The sequence below is a fragment of the Penaeus japonicus genome, unplaced genomic scaffold, assembly GCF_977035675.1.
Source record: "Penaeus japonicus unplaced genomic scaffold, GWHDUDI00000001_assembly GWHDUDI00000013, whole genome shotgun sequence".
Taxonomy (NCBI): domain Eukaryota; kingdom Metazoa; phylum Arthropoda; class Malacostraca; order Decapoda; family Penaeidae; genus Penaeus; species Penaeus japonicus.
The window spans coordinates 18,324,340-18,338,421 of NW_028234415.1; the positions used below are offsets into that span (position 1 = coordinate 18,324,340).

A 14,082-nucleotide genomic window follows, 5' to 3' on the forward strand; every position below is an offset into this window, starting at 1 on the left:
ATTTAGATCAAATAACAATTATGATCAAAATCTGCATATGTATCTAGATCCCTTACCTTAAGCAGACTTCCCAAATATTATTCACATTGGCTGCAGTTTTGAGCTGATACACCAATAACACCTCTTTCTCAGTATATATAGTAGTAGTTCTCTCTTTATACTATTCTACATAATACTTTACCTGCAGTTTCATGGTATGCCTTTTTTCATTTGCATCCATTATGCGTATTATATAAGTATATAAATATATATATATATGTATATTCCTTTTTTTATGGGAGGTTGGATGGATGGATTCACAAAACTTTTTCACTTAAAGGTTTTATTGTACTTGAACAACTGCAAGCCTAACTGCTAGCAGCACTTGTTAAGAATACAAAGGACAGACAATTCACATCTTGACCATGGCCTTTCTATTTTTCTTTTTTTTTTTTGTATTGTAAATTTGTCAGAAAGACAAAAGGAGCTCACATAAATTCAATTTACTTACAGTATCTTTCAGTTACTTCAAGTATAAAAATAAATGGACCCCCGAAGACACAAACAATTTTAAATACCATTAAAAAAAAGTTGGCCTATGGTCACTTTACACAAAGTTCATTGTTTACATTAATCCATTGTCATTACATTCTCACCCTAAGAACCCCCTGGTTTGGTCAGTTACCTAATTACAAACACATTAGTAACATAAAATTAAGAATAGCCTCCACAGGGTACATGGGATAATGTTTTTCTTACACTTAAGAAGCCATACACAATTCACTTCAATCTGCTGAGTAATTTCTTGTATTTCATTTTCACATTTAATAATAACATTTCATTATTATCTTTTACTTGTCACTCCATGCTTGTTTTTTTATGCATTATTGTTCATATTCTGTTCCTGTCTTTTTCTTATTTCTCTTCAGACTCTTCATGTTCATTAACATTCATTTAATTTTGTCTTTGGGCATCCTCTCTTCATTTTCACATTCTTTCATTATAAACTTCTATGACTCCACTGCCTTATCATTTTTGTTTTATGGTGATTTAATCTTTGTTGTTGCACAGCACCAATCAAGTCTCCCACTTGAACAGGTTTTTAAAGACAGTACTTGCTCCCCACAAACCTTGCTACATCCTCTATGTGCAACCTGGCTTTGCTGGGTTTGTGTAAAGGGCTTAGTACGTACCATTGTTGTAGCCTGCCTGGGACGTGCTGTACCCACCCCTACTGTCATAGTTGTCGAAGTTGCTGCCCCCATAACTTTGGCCGCCCCCGTAGCTGTTGTCATAACCAGAGTCTGGGAAGTAAATATATATGGCCTCATTATAATTCTAAATACTTTTATGGAGACCATCAGCCCGTTCAAAAGAAAGAGGGGGGTAGATGTCTTTGGACATGTGTCATGTTTTTCCCGCTTCTTTTTCTATTTATATATGTAATGTTGTACTGTTTTTACCCTGTACAATCTTAAATACTGAAGTGAATTCCTTGTATGACCTAAAACAATTGCACACTATTTATATCCTTGTCAAGGATTTACAAAACCAATAAATAGGACCTTAAAGATAATCAACCAGGACACCATGGGACATTTCCTGGGAGCGTTCACTCACTTGACTGGTATTTATCGTATCCACTGTTGTATCCCTGGTTGCTGTTGTAACTCTGGCCACTGTAATTGTTGTCATAGTTGGTAGAGTTATATCCTCCACCACCGTAGCCACTGCAACAAAAATGTTACCTTTACCCTCTCTCCTAAACTAAACTGGAAGCACCATCAATGCTCACAAAATCACTTTAAGCCTACATCACCATATGCCACTTAAAACAGATGCCAAGACATGCACCACCACCATCATCACCAATTCTCTATGTTCTACAGAGGAACTGACACTTTCCAACATATCACTGTCATCAAATTTTCCTTCTGTTCAATTTTTATCCAGTGACCTTTAGGTGTGCTTAGGAGACAGAACAAAGTTTTGGGGTGCACTCAAAGAATTATAACAAAACTAATTAACAGAAAAAGTAAAGCAAGTTGCAAGCAAATACTTGCATCAATATGCAGTTTTTGTAAAATGTGTCCATGAAACTTTCCCAAGTAATCAGAAGGTTGAGATTAAGTGTGTTCACTTAAAAGAGCAATGACAAAATCAAAAAAGAAAGTTTAGGTGAGTGAAAAGATTCTTTTAATAAACTGAGTGACCAAAAAAAGGTAGGTAGTATAGTTTAGTTCGTTTGGCCTACCTGTTACCGTAGCCACTCTCCCCATCCATCCTGGGCCGCTTCATGGGAGGGCCGCCATATGAACCACGCGATGCCCTACAAAGAGACGCGCATCTAAGTAACCTACTGGTTCCTTTGATTATACCCCCCAAAAACTTGTGTGCTGATTCCTCACAACCTGGCTTGTCAACTATGCTTTTTTTATTATTTGAATAACGAGTTTGGACCTCCATCTTTAACACTCGTTTGGTCACTGTTGTAATTATATGGGTCACTTTTGTGTGCCATTAAACATGCATCTTTTTTTTCTTCTTTTTTTAAAGATCTATATTCTTTGCATATATTTGGGTGCAGCAACAAAACATCCTAGCATTGTTTGTTTGATTGGGATTTTGCTAGAAACTGTCAGTTGCCAAAATACATGTAAAATATCACAACAATCAAAGACAGGAAGCTCAGAAATACACAGACTGCCTAAACATTGAAGTCAGTCATTGAATAAAATTGTATATATATATATAAATATGAAATGAAAACGGAAGAGAAGAGCTGGGACCACAGAACAAAATTAACTTTTCCCTCCTCCTTTCACCTACTTCTGACAAGCCTATGTTGAAGGTCTTAAAATAATAATAATAAAACAGGACACCAAGCCTTGTGTACACTCACCCTCGCTTCTGGAATCCACCATCGAAGTCTCCTCGGCCACGTCCTCTAGGGGCTCCCCGTCCTCCATAACCTCCACTGTTGTAGCCTCCCCTGTAGCCGCCACCTTCACCGAAACCTCCCCCGTAACTACCACGGGGAGCACCACCACCACGTCCGCGGAAACCGCCACCTCGGTTTTGTCCATATGTGTTGCCTCTAAATCCTCCTCTGAAGTTACCACGGAAGCCACCACGGTATCCACCATCAGGGCCACCACTAAAGAAAAAAGTTACATAGCCTATGTAATCTTTAACTTAATACATCATAGAACAAATGCTACAATGGAACTTTTTCCAGACAGGTACTCACAGCCCCTGTCTATTCACATTTCAATCTGAAGTAGATTATCGACAGGATAGCAGAAATCAGAATATGGAAACTGGGAGGAAAGAATAAACAACAGGTCAGCATGAATGGCCAAAGTACTGAAGCTTCAGACAAGAGAAAGAATAGGAAAAGGGAGGAGGGAGTGGGAAGTTAGCAAAGTAGCTGACTTGAGTAGAATTATGACAAAAAATAAGGGTGTTTGACTTCATACAGATAAAGATGAGAAAAAGAATGGGGGAAGAACCTATAGAACGAGATAATCGGATTCTTTTAAATTCAAGGCAATTCTATTCTATACCACAACTTCTAAAAGGGACAAATTTTTTAGGCATATGGATTGAGTAGATAGACATCACTGTTTAGTGTAACCTTACGAGGTTAGCCCTTCATTTATGGGCAATTTTCGCAGGGTTCCATCACTGTTTGCACTGAATTAACCCATTGCATACGGGTGTATGACATACATGTCAGCACCGATTAGGCCCAAGAGACGGGTGTCAAGGCGTACATGACAACATCGGGATCTGCCCACAGTTGAAGCGCACACAGAGTCATGAAGTATTATGGCTGTAATGGCGCTAGCTCTAGAGCTACAGGGTTCCAAAGTCAGCCGAAACTCACATCTTATGATGGATTTATGAAAAAATATTGTTTGGGCTAGTCTGCGCTACCTGGAGGGTGGAGAAAACCTTTTCCCCGTCCCTCTAATTTTTAGCCGGTGCCACTAGTGTCATAGACCACCCGCCTTGATGACCAGTTAGATTGTTAACCTATTCGTGCCAGATAACATGCCAAGACGTTTCGTGGTTTTAGCGTCAGACGCCGGTGACGGAGATATCTGGGAAAGGCCGGTGTTCGGGATGAGCGAGTGGGCAGCCCAGGCTCGCAGCTTGTGCGCCCGAGAGACTTGTGGCTTTAGGCTTATGCGTTCGAAAACCCCAGCATTACGACCATACAAAGCTGGAATTGCCCCGGCATGAATGGGTTAAGCGCCCCGTTGGCGATGGGTTAAAATTAATAAAAATAAACAAATAAATAAATAAATACAATCCAGTTAATTCATTCAATTGTGTAACTATCACATCATACCAACCATTAATTAGAATCAATTTGCTAATATATCCCATAGACTCCTAGCATATCATATCTCTTGAAAATAATAATAAACACATCTTCAGAATCCCAGCCCAGGCCAAACATCTGAAGATGTGGTTAATAAAAGTACATGAGGTCAGAAGATAGACAATCACCTTATTCCATATTATAAGTATTCATTTTTAGAGTCTGAAGGTAATTCCTTGAATCATTAGATATTTTTTCTCTAGAACATTAGATCATGTAAAGAGTTACTTTCCTCTCCCTGCCAAACATCCTGAAGATTGGTGTACATGTTCCCAGCTTAAAAACAAATGAAGGAACAAAAATCATGCAGATTTGTTTTAAGTCTACAAGCTATATATGATATCAATTTCCTTTTCTACAATTTCTTTAGTTATTCATACAATGGGAATATATTGTCTAACAGGATACTGCCCAATTAATATTTTGAGCAACTACCTATTTCCTTCCTATACTGTCTGATAATACTAATTTTAATAAATTCTTTATAAATTTTAGTTACATCTAGGTTTTATTACCTATTCTGACATCTGGATAACATCCTTAACACTGATAGCCGAGCTTCAATAATTAACGAAAATGTCATTGGTGAATAACTGTCAAGAATGGAAAAACTCACAAATTTCATTGCGACTTAACCCATTCACGCCGGGGCTGTTCCGGCTTTGCGCGGTCGCAATACCGGGATTCTCGAACGCATGAGCCTAACACCTCGAGATTCTCGGGCGCACAAGCCGTGAGCCTGGGTTGCCAGCTCGCTCTACCCGAGCGCACGGCTTCCCCTCATAGCTCGTCCAGGGAATCTGACGCATAAACCACAATACGTGCTATCACGTCAACCGGCGTAAATGGGTTAATGGCAGCCCATGTATAGGTATTTGTGCTCCTTTAAACACCCAGGGATTATGGTAAACCACAAACTATATTTGAAATACTGATAGAAAATGTCAAGATTTGAAATAATTAGAACTTCAGTTCTTTCATTCCTATAACAAACAAAGTTGTGAAGTGGCCTTCATACTGTCCATGAATGGGTACATAATGTAATATGAAAAATACCTAACTTTTAGTCAATATCAAGTCAATTTCAAAATTTCAATTTTATTAAACATTTTCACCATTCAAGCTGGCAGTTTTACCAAATGTAAAATAAACATCTAAGCTCATTTACAGAGCCTAAATCTGACACTACTTTTACAACCATTTTCAGCACCTAAAACATTACGTCAAACAACAACATATCTTTGGTGCTTTGTAACAATACTTTTTTTCCTTATAATGAAATATCTAAAAATAAGTTCTTATACTGACAAGTAAATATTATCGTATGAACCTATCATTAATTCTTCTATAACAGCATCTCTGAGTATACAGGTTCTTGCAACCTACCAGACCACACAATCTCAATTTTACTACAACCAAACATAGTTTGGAACCTTAAGAACCTTGCATAATTTTAATGTGAATACAATTTCTAATAATCTGCTCTTCCCTGACATTCCCTCCTAATTTGGATATTTTATTCCAACAAATCAAACTCTCCAAGTATACTCCTACTTTTCTGTCTATTTTCCCCTCACCACTTCACTGAAACTGGAAGATCTTTAAAATCTTCAACTCCAATTTCCTAAAAATTAATTCAATTAGATAAAGCAGAACACTCACCGTCCTCCACGGAAACCTCCACGACCACGGAATCTACCACGCATGGGTCCCCTGAAAATGGATACATGTGAACATTAGTACAAGAATATTAACCTAACAAACAAGAAAGTTTATATTCAAATTTTTGAATAACCATACATTCCTATAAGCATATAACAACTTTGTTCACATAAATGATAGTAATCATTATACCTACAAATTCCAAAATGATTTGTCATAACAGCATATATTATATATAATATATAATATATAATATATAATATATATATATATATATAATATTAATCATAGCTTTTGCTTTATTCCAAACTTATGATCTAAACCACTGAAAAGCTCAGTCAAATTCACACTGCCTGTACATTCACAGCTAAAGGGTTTTCCCCAGCTATAAAAGCAAAGATACCAATTTCTTGAAAAAACAAATAAACCAAATCAAAATGTAAACAAATCAAAAATAGCAATCTCATACAGTGCCATAAACCAATGCATCAACAACTCATAATCATACCAAGTCCTACAAAAGACACTTCAGCCTCCCTCCCACCCCCCCATTCATTCCGCAGCTACAAGTCTCTCAGCACTCCCAACAAGTCGGACACGGCAATGACTTACTCACAGATATTCATGGTGAACTAACAAGAAACTTTACAAACTCTTCTACCCTACTGAACCATGAAGGTTTGGGAACCACATACGGAGAAAAGCCAGGGCCGCCTCTTCCTCTGTATCCTCCACCTCGTCCCCTAAAAGATTGGTTAATAAATGTAATACACGGTAATGTTCAGTGACAGGAACTTTTGAAATTTCTTCTACATGTCACTCTAGCGAACATTTGGGGGGAACTTACGCTGAGAAGCCGGGGCCGCCTCTTCCTCTGAATCCACTGCCTCGGCCCCTGAAGGATGCTCGGCCACGGAAACTGTTGTGAGGGGCGGAAGTCTGTCCTTCGGGGGGGTTTTCTGGACCACTAGTCTCCATGGTTACTCTGAAAAGAAAACATCACAAGATGAACTTAAATATAATTTAAAAGGCACTTGTGTTATAATGCCTGGCTGCTAAGACATATCTAACCTTGGTCTATATTATAATCTACTCATGACTTGTACTTTAAACTACTCTTTGCATTAGTTACCATATGCTTGACATGGAAGTACTAATCAATTGATGCTTCTCACAAAAGTAGGTGCATCAAGTGCTCCCATGCATATTTTGGGATTTTGAAAGGATACAAGTATCTTTTAATATAAATATGGATAAGATGAACAAATTCCAAGGCCATATAGTATGAAAATGTCTAATGAGGACAGAGCAACATCAGTAGGTTGAAAACAAAATAAGCTCCAGCAGGTGGTGAGCACCTATCAAATCTTAAATACCTATGATATAGAATCTTCAGAGGTGAGGCAAAAACGTGGTCTACAACCTACAATTTAGATAATATAGCCATCCTTTGCACCAACTATAATATGCAGTATACAGATCTTATATTATTACTCCTATACAGGAAGGGATTTACCAAAATCAATATCTTCTGGTGTAACCTGATGAAATAACAGTTTAGATGAAAAATAACTTACTTTCAAATATCTATCTTCAAACCAATCCTACTAAAATTACCATAAGGAACCAGAGCTGATACCTAATAAAATAATTCTATATAATATTCCACAAACAAATGCTTCTCTGACAATTCTCACTGCCCTCCAAAAAATGCACTACATATAGGCCTTAAAAGGGATAATGATAAAAAATATGAAGAATTAATTCAAATGTTTCACCACTACAAGCATGCTTTGGAACAAGATTCCTCAAAAAGAATAGGCCGTGTGCCCCTTTCATTACCAAGTACTTAATCTAAGTCAAGCACATGGGTGGCTGTATCTTTTCCCATAAGACAGGTTTGCATCATTAAAATATATACATATTCCAAACATTGGTGCCACCAACAGATTAGATAATAGGCACTATCAAGTTATTCATATCTCATCAAATCCCTATGAGTATTTTTACCCTATAAATTAATTCTTGAACTAATCTCAGTCTTATCAATATAGGCACAACCTGTTTCAATTCAAGAAAACAAATGGGTTGGCAATAGGAAATATCATTAAGGGTGTAATAATACATCCCTTGTTCTTGTCTACCAAAGGAAGACTATAAATGCAAAGACAAATTTCTAACAAGGATTGAAGATTCTTAATGGTTCAGCTATAATTTCAAAAAACAATTTCTAAGGCCTTTTTAGAATCTACAATTTTTTTTTTATAGAACCATCTAATCATATAATCTTGCATATCTATAAGAAACCAATCCATACACCTAGAACAATAAAATAGTGAAAATTACACAAATATAATACTGAATAGGCAACATTTTAAGACAACTTAAATTTATAGATACACCTTTCAGCATCACAGCAAACATTTCAGGTGAAATTATAGTATAAAGGAATGGCAGTCTAAATACTAAAACTGTGCATTGAAAGGGTGAACTGTTTATCTTACCCACAATGAAAAAAGGATAGCTATTAGTATTCTTGAAGCCAATATAATAACAGTATTAATATTAGTACATAGGAGTGCAGCCTATTCTTTTTTGCAGATTCTGTAGATAAAGTAGGAGCAAATTGTTACTCCCTATCCCAGTGGTTCTCAAACTTCATGATTTTTGTACCCCTTTTTGGCAGTAAATATATACATATATGTCCCAGCTGACATTGTTTACCAAAATTATGTAAACATTTTAGAGAGCAAAGCTTCATTTGACAAAGAACTGATCCTAAACATACATTTAAGCATTGTATCCAGATAGCTCCATGGCAAAATAAAATTAATGGAGAAATTTTTAATTTTGAATCTTAAACGTTGTTCAAGTGCACCAAGTTTGAGAACAACTGCCCTAGCCCTTTGTAGTGGCTTGGCAAGGATTATGAAAGTGAACACAGACTTACTCTTTGAGGTTATTTGTCATTTCTCTTGTAAACTAAGAAACTCCCCTCGCTTAAAAGTCTTCCTGTAATATACCAAAACAAACCAGGTTTATATAGCAGTACTTTCCACAAAAAAAACATTCAATTCTTACTGTACTAATCATGCAGTCTCATGTTTTTAAAGATTAAAATGACCAGCTTACTGGAACAGATAGCCAACCCAATTTTATTTCTTGCATGCATAAACCTCAAATTACATATATTATTCTGAGAGTTTATAGTTGTGGCAATAGCTACTGTACATAATTACCATTTTATGAAGATATATACAAAAAGTACTGATACATATATTTGAATTACAATCCATAATTTGACTTTACCATAGCCTCTCATATGAAAGCCTTTGTTTTTCAGTACACCAAATTTATCAAGTATTTTTTAGTAATGAAAGTAACCAAACCTAAAGGACATGCAAATGATGCCCACAAGTTAGGTAGTATCTAGATTAATATCTAAGAATATTTGATATATTTTTTTTAATATTGAGCATATTAATACATGGTACTAAACTGGTGTGTTCACTTAGCTAAAATATTATATATATATATATATATATATATATATATATATATATATAATTATTATTATATATACGTATATATTTATATACACAGACACACATTAATAGCACATATATATAAACATTATCATTAATATATTTTAAAAACTGTACTTGTTATTATAGGAACACACAATGATGCAATAATTTCAAATGTTTTAGCAAAATAACCCCAAAAGTAAGGGACTACCAAGGATGCAAACACGAACTATGCTTATTTTCAAAGTTTGCTACTTTTCTCAATTCTGTGGCACTCACTGAAATTTACTTATCTATAACAGGAAAAAATGAATTTGATAATGTATTATACATGATAAAATATATTCATAATTTTGATAGGCTTAACAGCAACAGTGAAAAATCTGCTAGGTGTTTTGCATGGCAATGGCAACCATTGGCAAAACATGTTTGATTTTGTGGTTTATTTTTATAGTTAATACTTTTGAACAATTTAAATAATGGTTACTTATGCATATTGCTTAATACCTTCAAACCAAACATGTATGCCCCACCTAAGTACCACTACCTGCACATCTTTTTGCAGATTACAAAGATTGAGAAAAACAAAATGCTCTTGAGGGGTTAAGATGGAGTCAACCAATAAGCTACAGGAGTGCAAAACATTTGTAATTTACAAATTAATTTTCAGTGTCAGATATACCAACTGTGTACAAACTATATACTTGGATGCTACAAGGTAACTTCTATGCCACAGTTTTCACAAACAAACATTTATAAAACCTAGTGACAGATTTCATCCATCATCATGGTCTGGCCTCCAGCAAGATTAGATTGTATTTACAAGAACTACTTTGGACAATAAATAGCCAAGGTTATATAAACACGCTCACCATGTAATTTTTGCCTGTACAGTATTTTTTTTCTCTAATTTTTGGTTCACCTTATAAGCTTTTTTTCACTCATTGTACAAAAGTAACAATTAACCTGTTAACGACGGGGATATTTTGGCTCTAAATCGTTGAAACGCTGGGATATTTCAAACGCATAAGCCTAACACCTCAAGATTCTCGCCCGCACTGGCCGTAGCCAAGTGCTATATGCCAAATCTCCTGGCGTGCCAGCCACGCGGATAGCCACAACAAAATGTCTCGTCCCCGGCGGCTAACCCTGCCACCATTTGACGTGATATCTTGTCACCAGTCGTTAACGGGCTAAGCAGTAAAATATGACCTTAAAGAACGTTCTATCAGATAGTTTACAATAACCGGAGTCACAAAAAATCAAACAATACAGACTTCATGGTCAAGATCAAGGTGGAGTACTCCATAGTATGATACTTGTATTATATGTATTATATACATATATACAATACATACATTTCTTTATATACACTTTGTGTTCATTAGCCTAGCTACTACTATTATAATAAAGCATTACTTTCAACAGAATAATCCTTTGATTGTATTTTGTTTAACTGCTACAATTGAGTATTTTTGAAAAAGCTTTGTACTTAAAACGAGAGCACAGTTGTGCAAAAGGATCCAAATTGTTATAGAGCTATAAATAGAGCATAAAAACAATCACCAGACTCGTCTACAAAACTAAACAGGAAATTAGCATTCAGAAGCACTGCTAGGGTGTACCCTATTTTTAATTGGCAACAGAGATTGGTATGGTTCCTTTCACAATAATACACGAGGGTAATCAACATCCCGTCGAGCCATGATATAGGAGGTGGAGGTTGGTAAGCCAGTATTTTTTCACTTCCACATAACCTTCTGGTACAACGTAAATATCACAATATGAGAAAACAAACTAAGAATTTAAATTAAGGGTAATTGCATGGCAAATTGATTTAATTCAACAGATTTATTGTGGTAATTCAAAACATATACGCTGTGGTGTTGAATCACACGACCACGTAAATCATAATTGAAATTTTTTACTAATTTGTGTACTGCTTTACACTTGTAAAAATGGACATTTTCTATTCATGAATTTTATGACTGTATCCTAAACATTTTTATGCAATTCCATACAAAGCTTCAACTATTGTAATTATTCATTAAGTCTGAGTTTCCAGATTTTCATAATGGTAATTTGACAGCTTTTCCTGTCAATCCATAACAATTGCAAGTGAGGTTTTATTTACAATGCCACACCAATTATCAGACATCCTATGTTCAATACTATGGGAAAAAATAACCAGTATATAACACTGATAACAGATCCTAAGCAATCCACATTAAACCAATGTAACCAAAATAAAAATCCTATTTCAGCATTTCCTCATTCAAAGGCATGTAGTTTCCAAACAACAAGTAAAATCAAATGTATTTAGAGCAGGGTCATATATCACTCTGAAGTAGTGTCCACTCTCTTAGGGGTCCAGGTGGCATACGTCCCAGGTATGAGTACAAGTGGGTTTTAACACATTATATAAAGACCAAATTGCTAGGATGAATTTAGGTGGGGCTTGCACCTTAAGACTTTGCAATGAACGCATTTGATAGCCTGATTTGACCATAATTTCCCCGATACACTTCATTACCTTCAATGCTACCAGGACTCACGATAGAAAATAAATGAATGTTGAAGAAAACTCGTGCCATAAGCCTCTGTCAGCAAAATAGGCCACACCACTGTTTACAAACAATATGCAATTCTAGATTTACCTTTCCTAAGAGCAGATTATCATCTATATTTGTTAAACATATCTTCAGATTTACTAACTCCTATCCTATTCTGCATAATTAAGGGTTTCTTCATTTTAACTAGAACTAATAGACATTTGAAACAAATTGTACCATTAATTCTCTTTAAAAGCTGCTCATTAGCTCAACACACCTTGCCTCATTAGCAGTCCATATTTCACAACTAATCTAAAACACCAATATATAATCTTTTCCACACTTGATCATTTCTTCAAAAAAACAAGGCAATACTTCTCAATAGCAGACTTATTTATCGAACATATAATCAACCGATACATGAAAATCAACTAATTCAAAAATAATAAAACGAAGCTTCACATTACCGGTCGTGTAGTGAAGTTGTTCCCACAGGTCCTCCTCCTCCACAGCTCCACACAGCACAGACTGATGGAGTGAAGCAGGGGGGGAGGGGGCCTTAGTAATGAAGGGCTCGGCGTCCCCCGTCCCTTACGGAGAGGAGGGGGTAGGGGGGAGGGGATGTTGGGGAAGAGGAGTAACGAGAGAGGGGAGGGAGGGAGAGGGAGGGGGGAGAGGAGGGGTGGCCGAGGGATACACACAATTTTCTCGTTCCTCTTCGAACTTCAAAACTGTCATGCTTCTAGTCCCTCCCTCCCACGAGAGAGCATTGCTTACAGGATGTATGTTAAGGGCCTGACTTCTTTTTTTTTATAAATTTCCAAACGTTTTCCTCTCGTATCAAGTGGAGAAGCACAATTAGCGGAGATAGAGGGAGCGCGGGAACAAAGACTTCGGCGGTACCGGCATGTGACGCCGACTGATATCGATCACTTCCTCTCTCTATTTTCCTCTATTTCTCCCAAGTACCACGGGGACTCGAACGGCTCTCCTTCTCACTATTTGGTTATAGCTGCGCCAGGCAATTCTATTAATGTGAAATGCGATATAGAAAGGGGATTCATAGGCCACGCTAGTAAAACCCTCGAGGACGCAGGACGATGCCGCTCGGCGTGGAGGCGGGAACGCGCACCTTCATTTCCCTTTATCTCTCTTAAAACACAATCTCTCGCTCCTTAAAACCCCGCTAGCGGACAGGTCACACACTCCTCACTTCGCTGCGCCCGTACCTCGTTTCGGAAAGCACGCCAGGCCCCTAATTTACGCGAAAAGCGCCACTCACCTCGGATGGAATGCGTGAGCTCCTCTTGTCTTTCCCAACGGAGTCTGAGCGAGAAGGAGGAATTGCACGGGGCGCCTCGCGAGCACGCACGGACCCCGACCACCCGCGCCTCTGACTTTCGTTCACGGCCTCTTCGGGGCCTTTCAAGCTCTTTTGGACTGCTTTGGGGGATTTGATGAGGCGAGAGGAGGGATTTGATCGTTTCTAGGTGGTTGTGGGATTTGGGTCCGTGTGTTTGGGGTTTATTTCTGGTATTTTCCAGCTTGGGAAATTGGCGCGCATCGGAACGCTCTAGCTAACGATGCCGCAGCGTTGGACTTTTCGAGGAAATATTTAGCCTACTATTATGCCGCTGACTTGCCTAACTCTCTGTCAGTTTGCCGATAATTAATCAATATATCACTTGCAATGCTCTCCCGGCAATACAAGCTTCTGGATAATTGAATATCTATACCATAACTTACAACGCGTGTTTACTGCAGGCAAGAAAATCCAATAGACTTAAACCTTTTTCAAATCTTATCAATTATCCTACGAACGATGTCAATGACCTATTCTACAAAAAATGAAGGTCCAATTTAATTCGTGCCCTCATATCATCAAGCATTATTCTCAATAAAAATAGTCCCCCAAGCCAGAGACCTTATAATACCTCAGAGAAAGAAAGATTTCTGCGTATTTGTAAAGTCA

General features: G+C 37.1%; 1 protein-coding gene across 11 annotated transcripts; it reads right to left on the reverse strand.

Annotated features, from left to right (window-relative positions):
- Positions 1–305: 305 nt before the first annotated feature.
- Positions 306–13,547, reverse strand: LOC122249176 (uncharacterized). Of its 11 annotated transcripts, none has more exons than XM_043009834.2 (9): positions 13,393–13,484; positions 8,982–9,043; positions 6,879–7,016; positions 6,727–6,774; positions 6,032–6,082; positions 2,882–3,136; positions 2,234–2,308; positions 1,600–1,709; positions 306–1,283 (listed from the first exon to the last, which is right to left on the reverse strand). In XM_043009834.2, exons 2-9 carry the CDS (start codon positions 8,999–9,001, stop codon positions 1,162–1,164), a joined length of 819 nt encoding a protein of 272 aa, XP_042865768.1. In that variant the 5' UTR covers positions 9,002–9,043; positions 13,393–13,484; the 3' UTR covers positions 306–1,161. The 11 variants fall into 11 exon arrangements, with proteins under 11 accessions (XP_042865768.1, XP_042865769.1, XP_042865770.1 ...); XM_043009835.2 differs by lacking the exon at positions 13,393–13,484 and adding an exon at positions 12,578–12,722; XM_043009836.2 differs by lacking the exon at positions 8,982–9,043 and having other exon boundaries at positions 13,393–13,547.
- Between the last annotated feature and the right edge of the window lie 535 nt (positions 13,548–14,082).

What these genes read in the sequence shown, in the direction of transcription:
- LOC122249176 (XM_043009834.2), bottom strand. Translation starts at nt 9,001, where the DNA reads ATGACAAATAACCTCAAAGA. An exon ending in GAGAGTGGCTACGGTAACAG is followed by an intron (nt 1,710 to 2,233) that starts GTAGGCCAAACG and finishes TTTTTGTTGCAG; the next exon opens with TGGCTACGGTGGTGGAGGAT. An exon ending in ATACGATAAATACCAGTCAA is followed by an intron (nt 1,284 to 1,599) that starts GTGAGTGAACGC and finishes TTTACTTCCCAG; the next exon opens with ACTCTGGTTATGACAACAGC.